The sequence below is a fragment of the Hyperoodon ampullatus genome, assembly GCF_949752795.1.
Source record: "Hyperoodon ampullatus genome assembly, chromosome: 17".
In the NCBI taxonomy this organism is placed as follows: domain Eukaryota; kingdom Metazoa; phylum Chordata; class Mammalia; order Artiodactyla; family Ziphiidae; genus Hyperoodon; species Hyperoodon ampullatus.
The window spans coordinates 55,646,133-55,659,812 of NC_136930.1; the positions used below are offsets into that span (position 1 = coordinate 55,646,133).

At 37.2% G+C, this 13,680-nt stretch overlaps 1 protein-coding gene across 1 annotated transcript in view; it reads right to left on the minus strand.

The window, feature by feature from the left end:
- Positions 1–13,680, minus strand: part of TRPS1 (transcriptional repressor GATA binding 1) — a gene marked incomplete at both ends in the record, with an annotated part of 214,560 nt that overhangs the window by 174,622 nt on the left and 26,258 nt on the right. Inside the window, one exon of the mRNA XM_079722587.1 lies at positions 5,319–5,922. Within this exon, the coding sequence (XP_079578713.1) occupies positions 5,319–5,922 (604 nt within the window). The remainder of the gene's footprint in view (positions 1–5,318; positions 5,923–13,680) is intronic.

Sequence of the window (13,680 nt, forward strand, 5' to 3'; positions counted from 1 at the left end):
AATATAAAAAAACAATTAACTTTTGCTTTTAGCAAGACAGTATTAAAGGCGTTAACCTGTTCATGGAGCCAAATTTAAATGCTGCGTTTTCAAAACATTTTCAGGAGCTTATTCATGTTTTATAAGATCTATTCTAGAAGTTTTAAAAGAGGAACAATTAAACTTTACATATAAACTTGGGCTATTTCTAGCAAAGCATCTAAAGGGGCTAATATTTCTTTCTACTCATAAAAAGAAAAAACATGATTTTATAGAAATACTGTTAGTGCACACAAAACCCTGGTTTTCATAAAGCAATTTACAAGATGAAGCTTATGTTAATGTGCTCCCTGCCATACTCAAAGCACAATGATCAACACAGGTCACATACACAATTTAGAACTTCTTATAACAAGATCAATTCCATACTAGTAACAAGGGAAGTCTAAAGGCATTCACCAAATGAAAATACACATAAATGAGCTGCCACTGAATGTAAAACTAAAAGCCAAACACTGACCCTAAGGAAAAAAAAAAAAAGAAAAAGAAAAGAAAGAAGTGAAGAAAACTAATGAATATTTTGAAACTTGAGCTCTTCTCTGTGATTCTTATATTTCCTTCCTCACTTTGAGTGCAGCAGAATTTCATAACTACAACCACTTAGAAACATGTAACAGAAAGACAAATATTCTGAAAGTGATATTTTAATGATGTGCTTTGTGACATGACCCTAACTCCATTCAGCATACTCTTTAAAATGTTTCCATTATTTAGCAACATAGTGTTAAACTATTTTAAATTAATATTTTCTGTTGGACACATTTTCCACACTTAATTCTTGATATCACTCTGCCCAGTAGTCAAAGATGATAGTCAAGTTTTTACTTTTAGTATTAGAAACTACATGTATAAATGTATTTACATTTGTCCTATTAATGCTTTATTGGATGCTCTAATCAAAAAATCGCTTTTAAAATCTATTTTCCATTCCTTAAATTGCTTACTATTTCAAAACAAACATACCAAACAGCAAGTTAATTTCAAGGTCCATTCTACTATTTAAACTCAAACATGAATATTACATTCTGTAGATATATACTTACACAGACCCCTGTTTTTTTCATTTAAAACATGGAAATTGTATGTGCATATTTCACTTGTGTCCTTATAAATTTTTACAGGACACCTTTGTTACTAACTAGACCTTTAAAATTACAAAATTAAAGTACTTTGGTTTTGCCTTAGTAAATATGATGGCAATATTATTTTGGGTTTCCCCTGACTGATGGCAGGGGAAGGAATGAGAAGCATATGTTTGCCATGATAACTCAGCAGTACCAATTTCTACCACCAAAGTAGATTTCTTGTCAAATTCACAATCAGAATTCACCAAAATAGAATTCTTGTCAAATTCACAGTCAGAATGGGCTCTTAATTCTCTCAAGTATCTTAAAAAGCTGATCAGCAAGATATGTGTAAATTAAAACTTTTAAATTCAGTAAATGTACTAAATATTGGATCAGCCAAAAAGTTCGTTGGATTTTTTATTTTTATTTATTTTTATTTATTTACTTTTTTGCAGTACGCAGGCCTCTCACTGTTGTGGCCTCTCCCACTGCGGAGCACAGGCTCCGGACCCGCAGGCTCAGCGGCCATGGCTCACGGGCCCAGCCGCTCTGCGGCATGTGGGATCCTCCCAGACCGGGGCACAAATCCGTGTCCCCTGCATCGGCAGGTGGACTCTCAACCACTGCGCCACCAGGGAAGCCCAAAGTTCGTTAGATTTTAAGTAAAAATAAAAGCCACATTTTTCATTTCACCAAGAACTTTACTGAACAGCGTATTCACTAACTGAATGAACATTTTGGCCGACCCAATATTTCACAATAAATCAAATCAGCTATACCTCCTTATCGCAAATGTCCAATAAAATGGGTGATTTCCAAAAGCACTATTCAAATGCAATGAAAATATAAATTTTAAAGATCAAATTTTACTAAAATCACAGAAGACAGACCCAGGCCACTTTAAAATACATCATATATATATATATATATATATATATATATATATATATATATACACACACACTTTTTGTCAGCTCTCAAAATTTAGTAGACGATGGCCTTTAAGTATCACAAATCCTACAGTTAGGAATCTGATATTCACTGTAGAACACAGTTAAGTAGCCTCTTGCTGAAGATTTCCTACTTCAGCAGCTAATGTAGAGGAACTGAAAAGACAGTTGAAATGATGCAACAGAAAGTTGAAGTCAGGGAATTAAGGAAGTGGAGGAATTGAGAAAAACAATTTTTTTAGAAAAGTATTATCATCCTCAGGCTGCTTAAAGAATAGAACTATCCTGCTCAGGTTTTAGATTGCACTGCTTCGTAAATTACTGCTCGTTCCAAATTCTTAGTGTTTACAAACGGTGGCAGAAAAGATAACATTCCAGAAACAGTCTAAAAGAGTCACACAATTTGGTATCAGATGAAGATGTCATGGATGAAAACAGTTTTTTTTTTTTTTTTTTTTTTCTTCTTCATTTAATAAAAATTCCAATCCTCTTTTTTTAAAATAACAGGCAAACTACAATGAATAAAATGGCACCAAAGTTTTTTGATTAATAAAACAACTTCCCAGGTTTTTGCTGGAGTTAGAACTCTGTATCAATAAAATTGGATATGTTATCTACATTTTTATTTTGAGCCATTCTCAGATTTCTGGATTTCACAGTGGCAATATTTTCAAAATTTTGAAAAGCGCCATAAGTTTGACAACTTTTTTTTTTTTTGACAACTTTTTATATTTCAAAAAAATTTTAAATTAAAACCAGGGATAATTGGAATATTTTTAAATAGAGCATAAAAATAGGAATAATAGGGAAAATTTAAAACTATAATCTAGTATCTAAAGCATTTAATTAAAGAAAGAATATTTTGACACTCTAAGAGGAAAAACATACTTTCAGATTAAGAAAAAAGTTCTTTCCCAAGCAAGAATAGCTGGCCTCCCTATACTGATTTATAGGGAGGCCATATTTATTTATTCTCTGAGTGTATATCCTAATTTGTCTCATTTCTCCAAGGATTAGTTCTTGGATTTAAATTTGGGAATCTTCGATTCAAATACAAACAAGATTTGACAAATTTAAGATCTTATATCTTTTTTTTTTTTTTCTCAGTTCTTAGTTTTATTAATTATTAAAGGAAAATATATATCCAAGACATCACTGTAAATAAATATTTTAGAATATGTCTGGCTTTTCCTGTACAGTGAAAATATTTTTTTTTTTTTTTTGCTTTATCACAAATTTAATCAGTTATATGTATACATATGTTCCCATATCCCCTCCCTTTTGCGTCTCCCTCCCATCCTCCCTATCCCACCCCTCCAGGCGGTCACAAAGCACCGAGCTGATCTCCCTGTGCTATGCGGCTGCTTCCCACTAGCTATCTACCTTACGTTTCGTAGTGTATATATGTCCATGCCGCTCTTTCACTTTGTCACAGCTTACCCTTCCCCCTCCCCATATCCTCAAGTCCATTCTCTAGTAGGTCTGTGTCTTTATTCCTGTCTTACCCCTATGTTCTTCATGACCTTTTTTTTTCTTAAATTCCATATATATGTGTCAGCATACAGTATTTGTCTTTCTCTTTCTGACTTACTTCACTCTGTATGACAGACTCTAGGTCCATCCACCTCATTACAAATAGTTCAATTTCATTTCTTTTTATGGCTGAGTAATATTCCATTGTATGTATGTGCCACATCTTCTTTACCCATTCAAGGATGAAAACAGTTTTAAATGGAAAAAAAAAAAGTGGAGAGTTCTAGTGATACAGATGTAAGGAAATCAACTCCACCACGCTCTCAAGATGCAACATGAAATTTAAAAATCCTAGGACACGTCATTCCTGCCTTATAACCAGAAACCATAAGAGCCACTTGAGACCAGAAGAGTCCTCATATGCTAAGAAAATGATGAGCATTTACAAAGATAAAAATGCATAATATATGAAAGAAGCTCCCTAAATTGCACACTCACTTGAAAAGCACAGGAACTATTTCTCTTCTTTCCAAAGTTATTTATGATAAACTTGCTCCTTCTTTGTTTCTCAGTGTACAAGGAGCCATCTCCTCTTCTGCATTCAAGCCCTTCTCTTAGCTCCAGGGCATGACTGCGGATGGGAAAGGTAACAACTTTTATAATTAACTGTGCTCCTCCAAGGGGCGTTTCTCAACTCCACTAGAGAAAGCCAGAGGAGCACAGATAAGCCTCAGAGAATCTACATGAAATGAGAGCAGAATAGCCAAGCCCACATTGGCAAGAGTCATTTTTCTCCCCAGAATACATCCAGGGAGAACTCGGTGGTCTCTAACTTCCAGGTCAAAGCACTGGGCTGGCTGAACTCTATTTCCTAACCAGCTCTTTTGTAAAGGTTAGCTGGTTTCTGATCCTACCTTCCATGAAGGAACAAAGCTTTGAAATCATCAGGAAAGCTCAAAACTTCTCAAAGTCAAGGTGAGATGTTGAAGTGGTAGCGCCTTAGGCAAAAAGCAAGCATCACTCAACTGGGAGCTCCTGAATTTTCAAAATCTAAAATATTTCTTAACAATTCACAGTCTACATAGCATGAAGAGAGTGAGCAAGGATCTTATCTTACAGAGCTTTTGTTTCGTTTCTGTTTCACGCAGGACTGTGTCTTTCTCCCTACAGGAGCCCGATAATGTAAAATTCATGGTTCTCTTCTTTGGATGCTCTTCACACCATTCACACTTAAGTCTATCTCATTTTTTCCCTCCTCTTGGCAACAAAACAACAAGCATTGTCATTTGTACATAATTACGCTGTGAGTTTTAAAAACACTACATTTCTGTATTAACGTCTCACTGAGGGCTTTGCATTCTTAGCGATTTAAATCTCTGATAATTTCCTTATTAACCATAGACTGTGTCACACCACCTTAAAATTTAAAAGTCATTTCATTATTTTAATGTAACAAATGTGCATCCTTCTGGGATTCTGAGCCTCCCTTCTCCAAAAGCGGCCTCATCGTTTTGCATAATCACCAGGAATGATTAACAAACATTCAATCGGAGCTGAGAGTAGTAACAAACAAGTGACGTCTACCCACTCGATCAAGTATGTGTAGAGTACACACAAACACACGTGAGCTGCTTTCTACCACTTTGGCCTTATTAAGTATACATCCCCAGACCGATACACGTCATTTAGTTGCACTTGGTAAGTCATGACACTAACTCTAGAGAATGTACGTTCTCCCCATTTTCCCTTCAAGATATAGGCATTATTTTAAAAAATTAAACCTTCCTACCCGTAACAGGGACTGGGATTCATCCTTGGACTTGCTTTCTCCGGATGCAGGATACTGCTGGGTGAGGGCGCCAGCCTTCTCTCCGCCTGCAGGCACCCCCTGCAGGAAGCCCTTGGTCTCCACAGCCAAGCCATAAATAGGGCGCGCCAGGTGGGCAGCCTCTACATTGGGGCTATCCCTTAAAGTCTTTGTCTGCTCTTGGGGGCCGGACACAGGGGTCAGAAGCCCCAGGCTTGCTTGGGTATAGGATGGACTGCCCCGTAGGATGTCCGCCCCTCTCCAAGTCACGTTGCGAAGGTCATCACTTGAACTCTCAGCCCAAGCTTTTTCTTTCAGCCCGTCCTTCTCTTCTAGCTTCTCCCTCTTCACCACACTCTCAGCGACCGGCTCTCCCATTTTAGAGTCTGGATTGAGCAGACTGTAGACCTTGAGGTCAATCTTGGGCTCCTCCTTGATGGTGGATACGGCATGCCCGTCCTCTTCGCCGTTGGCTGTAGTGCTCTCCTGTTCCTGGCAGTGAACAGTGTTGAAGTGCTCCAGTAGTGACTGAGTCTCGGCAGCTGTAAAACTGCACTGACGGCATTTGTAGCAGCTGTGTGCTCTCCTGCAGAAGAAGAAAACCATTACTCGAAATCTAGCATTCAGAAGGGTTTTAAAAAATAGTCTTCAAGCACCTGAATTTTATCTCCTGTAATGTAATAGGTGGAATGCAATACAATATTCTCAATACCCAGAAACTGGCATGTAATTAACTGGCATCTTCAGTTCTAGGTAAGGAATGCAATATTCCGTTTGTTATATGAGCAATAACAGGTATCTGCACACACAGACACACTTATGCACACACACTCCAGACGAGTCACATTTAAAACTGGCTGATTTGCTTTATTATTGAAGGACCTGCTCTGTTCATTTTACTGTGACCGGATAATCATCAATTCTATATTATTTAATAGATATTCATAAATTTTTACACCTGATTTCATCAATGGACTTTTCTCTTTCCACTTATTTAAACTAAACTGGGATCTTTTTCACTATAAATATATATACATTGCTAGTGCTGAAGTGCTTTATACAGCTTTTGCATATATTAAAATAAATTCTACCGAACTGATTACAATGTTCTTTTCTATCATAAAATTTAAATCCATTTAATCAATGAAATGTGGTTGACTGAGCTACATAATTTAGTAAATAAAATATACCAGAAGCTCAAGTTTTTTAAGACAAATTTTTTCTGTCTGTAAGGACTTATGAACATTCAACAAATTGAATGTCTGTTGGGTACCAAGCAGCATGATAGGCGCTGTACAGATATATTCATTAAAAGAGTGTGTGTGAATGTATGTTTATGTGTGTGTTTTCTTTTTATAAGGCATAAAACAAGGAGACCTTACTGTTGGATTTCATAGCATCTCCTGCTGTTAAAGACAGAACAGTAACTGTTAAATTAAGAAAAATGTTTGATTAACAAAGAAGAGCAGAGGCACTGTATCCTAAAAGGCATGCCGGAAAGGTACACAAATAACTGGGAATAAGGCATACAGTCTTTAACTGTAAAAACCTTGTATGGCTTTCTAATTAAATAACCACGCGAAACACTTGCTACTCCATGATATAATGTGTTAGGAGTTACAACTTAAAATAACAAAATAAGTTTTGAGAGCTGTTACTTAAAGCTACTGCAAAGTAGGTACCCCTATATGTAATCTGTAGATAATCATCACAATATTACTTTGCCAGGCACTGGGTACACATTGGTGAATACAAGGCACATAGTCCTTGCCCACCTGGTGTTCAGAGTCTAGTCAGGAATGACAAGCTTCACATTAGTCTCTAAATAAACATGTAAGGACAAAGAGTAATATGTGCTCTAAGAATGAAATGGATGGGATGGTAAGGGGGTGGGAGGGCTGCTTAAGGTCCTCAGGAAGGCCTTTCTGAGGGCGATTTATCAAAGCAAAGGATGGAAAGGAGCTATCCTTGTTGGAGGAGGAGGAAGGGGAAAGGGCAGTACATTCTAGCAAGCCTGAGATACTGAAAGAGGCCACTGATGCTTGAGAGGAATAAATAAGAGGAAATAATAATCAACAAGCCGGAGGGTCACCTAGAGCTTTGTGGACCACGGCAAGGAGGTAGGTATATTCAAAGGGAAAGGGAAGCAACTGCAAGGTTATAGGCAGAGGAGTAGCATAGTTAAATGTGTGCTTTAATCACTTTGGGAGTGTAAAAGTTTCTCTACTGGATGACTTTATTCCGAGACCTGATGGCTGAAAATCCAAAAGAACGTTCCTATTTTATGGAAGCAAAATTCAAAGGTATTAAGACATGTAACAAAATCTCAGCCAATATTTGTTGAGAGTACTTAATTTGGTACATGATTATCTTCTTGTGATTAACAGCTTACATTTGGTTGAATAAATACGGATATTTAACTTCTACTTTTTACAGGAGGTTGTTTTCAATCTTTTGTCCTATTTTTCTTCGTGAAGTAGGAAAGATAAAAGGAAACACAATAAGTGAAAAATAATTTGATGATGAATTGACCATAAAAATATTAAAATGAATTTTTCTCAAGTGAAAGAAGCCTAACTCTTAAGGAGAGATATACAGGATGACGAGTAAGAATCTTGCCACCAAAGTCAAGGCCAGAAAACCCAAAATGGAATTAAGATCACAGAGGTCAATAGGCAAGACTCAAAATATAGAACCTAGAGCCTCTGGGAGCCTCATTCAGAGAACCTTCCTACCATAACTATATTTGAATATGAAACAATGGAAGATAAACTCCTAAACTCAAAAATTGTACCCCCAAATTGTTAGCTTAGCTTTTATGAAGCTCGATCAGACAGATGAAAATGGATTTATCAGAATGGTCAAAGCTCAAAACATACTCAGGAAATACCCTACTGAAGATATACCACATAATCTATTCAGTCATGAAAGTTAAACATAAACAAACAACCTTCAGGAAGCACATTCACAAGCTCTGATTGACCTTCACCCCAAGACACTTCTAATGAGCTCACTACCCACTGTGGCAGAGTTTATGGTTTCCCTGACTTGGTGGGGTCTCTGCTTGAAAACTGTGATGGGATCCCTGTCCGTAAATTAAGACTATAAATGGCCACTGCTACTTCTACCAAAGTACAAAAAAATTCCAAAGAACAAACATTCCCAAGAATTACAGTGACGTTATTTCAAGAAATAAAGACAATTAATTCTAGGGCAACGAGGAAAAAGTTTCAACATACAAGAGAAGAAGTGCGGTGCTTCCCTGGTGGCGCAGTGGTTGAGAGTCAGCCTGCCGATGCAGGGGGCGCGGGTTCGTGACCTGGTCCGGGAGGATCCCACATACCGCAGAGCGGCTGGGCCCGTGAGCCATGGCCACTGAGCCTGCGCATCCAGAGCCTGTGCTCCGCAACGGGAGAGGCCACAACAGTGAGAGGCCCACGTACCGCAAAGTAAGACTCTAGAACCAGAATGCCTAAGTTTCAAGCTTGGCTCTGTATTTTACTATATATGTGACTTTGGATAATTTACTGAACCTGCCTCAATTTCCTCACCTGCAAAATGAAAATAATAGTGCTTCTAGTATGAGTTAACCAATATAAATCCTAAAATTAAATAAAGCCCCCCTTCTGTGTGAATCTGCATTCTGCACTCTATTCAAAGGAACTAAAACTTACCAACTGGCATTTTGATATCACTCTTTTCCACTCCCCCAGGTACCTTAAACATGACAGACATCTTTCTTAAAACCATGTTTATTTCCTAGAAGATCATTTGTTTTAAGACATTACCAGGTAGAATATATTTTTTGCCTTTTCTGCTTCACCTAGTGGTGTTCAATGGCCTGAAAGATGGAGTTTAGCAGTTAACTTAATTGTCAAGTCTTACTCTTTTTTCAATAATAGTAGTCAGACCCATAATCTTAAAATTCTGAATAACAAAGACAGAAAGGGCATTACCTGTGTTTTCTTGAAGTCTTCAGAGGTAGGGATGCTTTGTAAGTGTATTCAGGAGGGTGGTTTAGAACCATAATATATCTAGTAATATATCTCAGTAATTAAGATTATGTGCCTTCAATATCTACTTACTCTGCAATCTAGAAATGTCCTTGAGCCAACCTATTCCTTCACCAAAATAAGACGAATACATCCAACCTTTAACCGGTATTCGACTGACATGTCCTCCTAAATATACAAGGAGTTCTGGGTGTGTCCTGTCTAGGCAATGAATTCATCACAATGTATCACTCTGAAACAAGGTGTCTGGGGGCTTCTAGGTTTTCTAGTTTCAAGTTCCTGTCCCAACGGACAACTCTCTGACTCCTTACAGGTCTCGGCAAGAGCTGTTCAGATCTGCCCACAGAGGAGCTCTTATTCTGACTGATCAAGGCAAAACCTTCTGTGATACAGGTGCTGGAGGACTGTCCGAATGCAGAGGATGGTGAGGCTGGGTGTAAAGCGGAAAGGAGACAGAAACTGCAGAGATAAGTTTTCAGTGAGAACCGGGTTTTACATTGAAAAGAAAAACACATACTAACAGGAAGGATATTAAAACGAGGTGGCAATAACAAGCTCAATGCACACACCTTTTCTTTTGAAGACTTCAAAGCCCTCACATATATGTGATCTCACATTCCACTGAGGTATAAAGCCCATTTTATAGATAAGTAAAATGAAGAAAGTGCCTTGTCCATTTAGTCTACATCAAGTCAAGAATACAGGGCTTCTACCTTCCAGACAGATGTTCTATTTTTCTATCCTCGGTTGCCTGAATTTTTAACTTTATACAAAAATAAATAAAATTACTGACAATACTGACAATGAAAAATGAGGGCTAAAAATTGAAAACATGAGGGGAAGGGAAAGGTCTTCTAACTGACAGAAGTGAGACTGACTACAGCAATGGTTTGCAAAATGGTCTGCAAGCAGTGCTGCAACTGAAGGAGTTTCTTAGCAATACAGATTCCAGGGCCTCTCAGTTGCCCTACTGAAGATCTGAATCTCCTGGACATAACTTGAGAATCTGAATTTTTAGTAAGGTCTTCAGGGGACACCAATGCAGGGACCAGTCACAAACTACATTAGCAGATACATCCTGGTTCAAAACAACTGAATGAACACACTCAAGACATCCTCTACCACCTGTGACTCTAATAAAACACAGGTAATGCCCTTACTATCTTTGTTATTCAGAATCATAAGATTCTGAGTGTGACTCCTGTTAATGAAAAGAGAGTAAAGCTTGACAATTAAGCAGTAAACTGCTAAACTGCTCCATCTTTCAGGCCATTGAACACCCTGAGGTGAAGCAGAAAAGGCAATTTGCTGCATAATACTCTAGAGAACTGAAGGACTTCTTTCTCCATATAATACTCATCAAATAAATGATAGGAAATATATTAAAAAGACAAGATCACTGCACTTTCAAAAGCTGGGAGCAACATGAACTTTTCAATCACCTATGCTAACATCTAGAGCGGTGCTTCTTAAACCCTAACATGCAGAAGAATCATCTGGGAATCTTGTTAAAATTTAGATTCTGATTCTGGAAATCTGGGGTGGTACCCAATAGTCTCTATTTCTTACAAAAATCCCAGATGATACTGATGCTGTTGGTTCCCAGACCACACCTTAAATAGCAAACGTCATGAAGCCATCGTCAGAAATACGTCAATGAGCGTTAGATTGGAACGAACTCTCAGTATATATACTCAGTACTTGACAGAACATTCCCAAATGAATTATTTATGATGAGCAACATCATCTTCCCTCTTAAAGCACATACTCCCACCTCTGAAAGTCAATCCTAACAGCTTTATAAGCTAAAACTATAAACATGACATCGTCAAGCATAATCCCCGAATAGTCATTCATCTTCTTTATTGCACTGTTTGGGGATCACCTTTTAGTATTCTTTAGTTCTAGGCCATTTATATATATATTATTCTACAACAATCACACATAGTACCTATTTCCATCCCTACTTCATACAGTAAGAACGTGAAGCACAGACAAGTCAATTCATAAAATAATACGGAGCACGTGATGCAGTATTTTAGCTCGTGTCCATAGTTGTTCTTGCATGTATGCTGTTTGGTAGTTGATGCAATACTACTAGCTTGTTCAGGAATTAGTTCCTGAAAGATGTGGGTATATTTCTGACTTGTGTCACTCTCAACAATATTTGAAAAGCCCTTCAACTTAATGCCATGTCCCCCCAAAATAAAAAGATTATTTTAATGCCTAGTATAAGAAACATTACTGAAGAATAAAAGTTTAGTCATTGAGAAACTACATTAGTTTGGACTCTGCTCTAACCTACTGAATGCATTTCATTTTATCAACATTAATATGAAAACCTCAAAAGGTTCAGGGAGTTTTCTCTTCATTTTTCAAGACCCACCTTAACTACCTTCTCATCCATAAAGACTTCCCAAATGACTCAAACCCAAGGGTAAACCTACCATCCTCTGAGCTACTCTGAAACGCTGTCATCCAGAGGATTTTTTTCACATTGCGTTTTATTAAAATGACTGGCCTTTGATTTAAGTGACGGCATAAAAAGACTCATTTCATCATTTAAAAAGCTCTCATTTACCAAATAATCATGTATGTCTTACGTTACAGTTATATTGTAATTGCCTTAAAATCAAGATCAAAGCCCACACATCTCTATATCCCTTCCAGCTCCACCCAGAACATCCAGACAGTCAGTAAATATCTACTTAATAACCAAAGGAATGAACCACCACAGCTCTGGTAATGCTAGACTTAATATGTAAAGTCATAAAGCAGCAGAGAAATATTAAGAAGTACATAGATATTTTGCAGATGGTATATTTTGAATGGTTCTCTGAATAAACTCTTCATTATTTAAAAACTCCTAGAACTTCTAGCTACATTAAGCCCAACTAATTTAAAAGACACTGCAAATATATTTGCATTAATTTAAATTCTATACTCTGCTGCCAACTGGATAGCAAACATTCTCTTCATGCGACCTGAGGAAAAAAGATGTCAGTCTGTAGATCTCCCTACCATTATCGGTGCCAGATAAAATACAGGATGCCCAGTTAAATGTGAATTTCAGATAATAAACAAATAATATTTTAGTGTAAGTATGTCCCATACAATGTTTGGGACATACTTACATAAAATCTCAATTTTTCCAGTGCAAAACTTTGGACAATGAACACAATCAACTTTGATAAAAGAGATAATCATCTTTTGCCTCCAGAAAAAACTACATCAAGCTGCATAAAAAAAAACCAAATTGTACTTAATTCAAGTGACTTAAAACTTCTTTGAGAAAAGATGTTTTATTCCTTATCCTACTTGACAGAATTTTCATGTGCTATAAAAAAGCATTTATTTCAGATCCATTCATATTTCAATACCTTTTATCCTAGCAGGAGCATTTTATTCATTAGTAGAGATTAAAAATTATTTTCATAATTCATAAAGAACTGAGGTTTTCTAGATTCTAGAAAAAAATCAGCTAAAAGGTGCTAGTCTTTTGCTCTACTGTGATAATATTTCTGTATTTCGATTTTCATAACAAACAGCTCACAGTATTTGTGGAGTCAGCTCTAAACAATGCTTTGGTTTTCTCCTTTTAATGTTAACTTCCAGAGATTTATTCCATGACTTAAAAAGCTCTCCTTCACCGAATAACTGTATTTCACTTTCAATAGTTTTATATTCTTTTTTTTTTTTTGCGGTACGCGGGTCTCTCACTGTTGTGGCCTCTCCCGCTGCAGAGCACAGGCTCCAGACGCGCAGGCTCAGCGGCCATGGCTCACGGGCCCAGCCACTCTGCGGCATGTGGGATCTTCCCGGACCGGGGCACAAACCGGTGTCCCTTGCATCGGCAGGCGGACTCTCAACCACTGCGCCACCAGGGAAGCCCCACTTTCAATAGTTTTAACAATAGTTTTTCTTCTTCAATGACTAAATGGACATCAAAGTAAATGAATAAATTATAAATATTAATCAATTAAGACTTCAAAGGTATTTTTTGGTAATTATGGAAACAAATACCTACAGATAAGTTGTCACAAAGGAAGAGTAAATCAAGTGATTTAATTTAAATATAGTTCAGTATATGTGACAACTAATTAGTCATTTTTTGTGTCATAAGAGGCTACAGGTGTGGCACTTGAGGTCACTGGCACTGTTGAATGTTGGAATGAAAAGCATCTGAAGAGAGTATTTGAGGGACAAAAACAGAAAAGGAATTACAGATGTATAGGTGGGTAACTGATAATCAACTTTTAAAAGCTGAAAATTTAATATTCAGCCTTAGTCAAGTGCAAAGGAGTAGTCTACAGAATATAATCTAAGGAAAA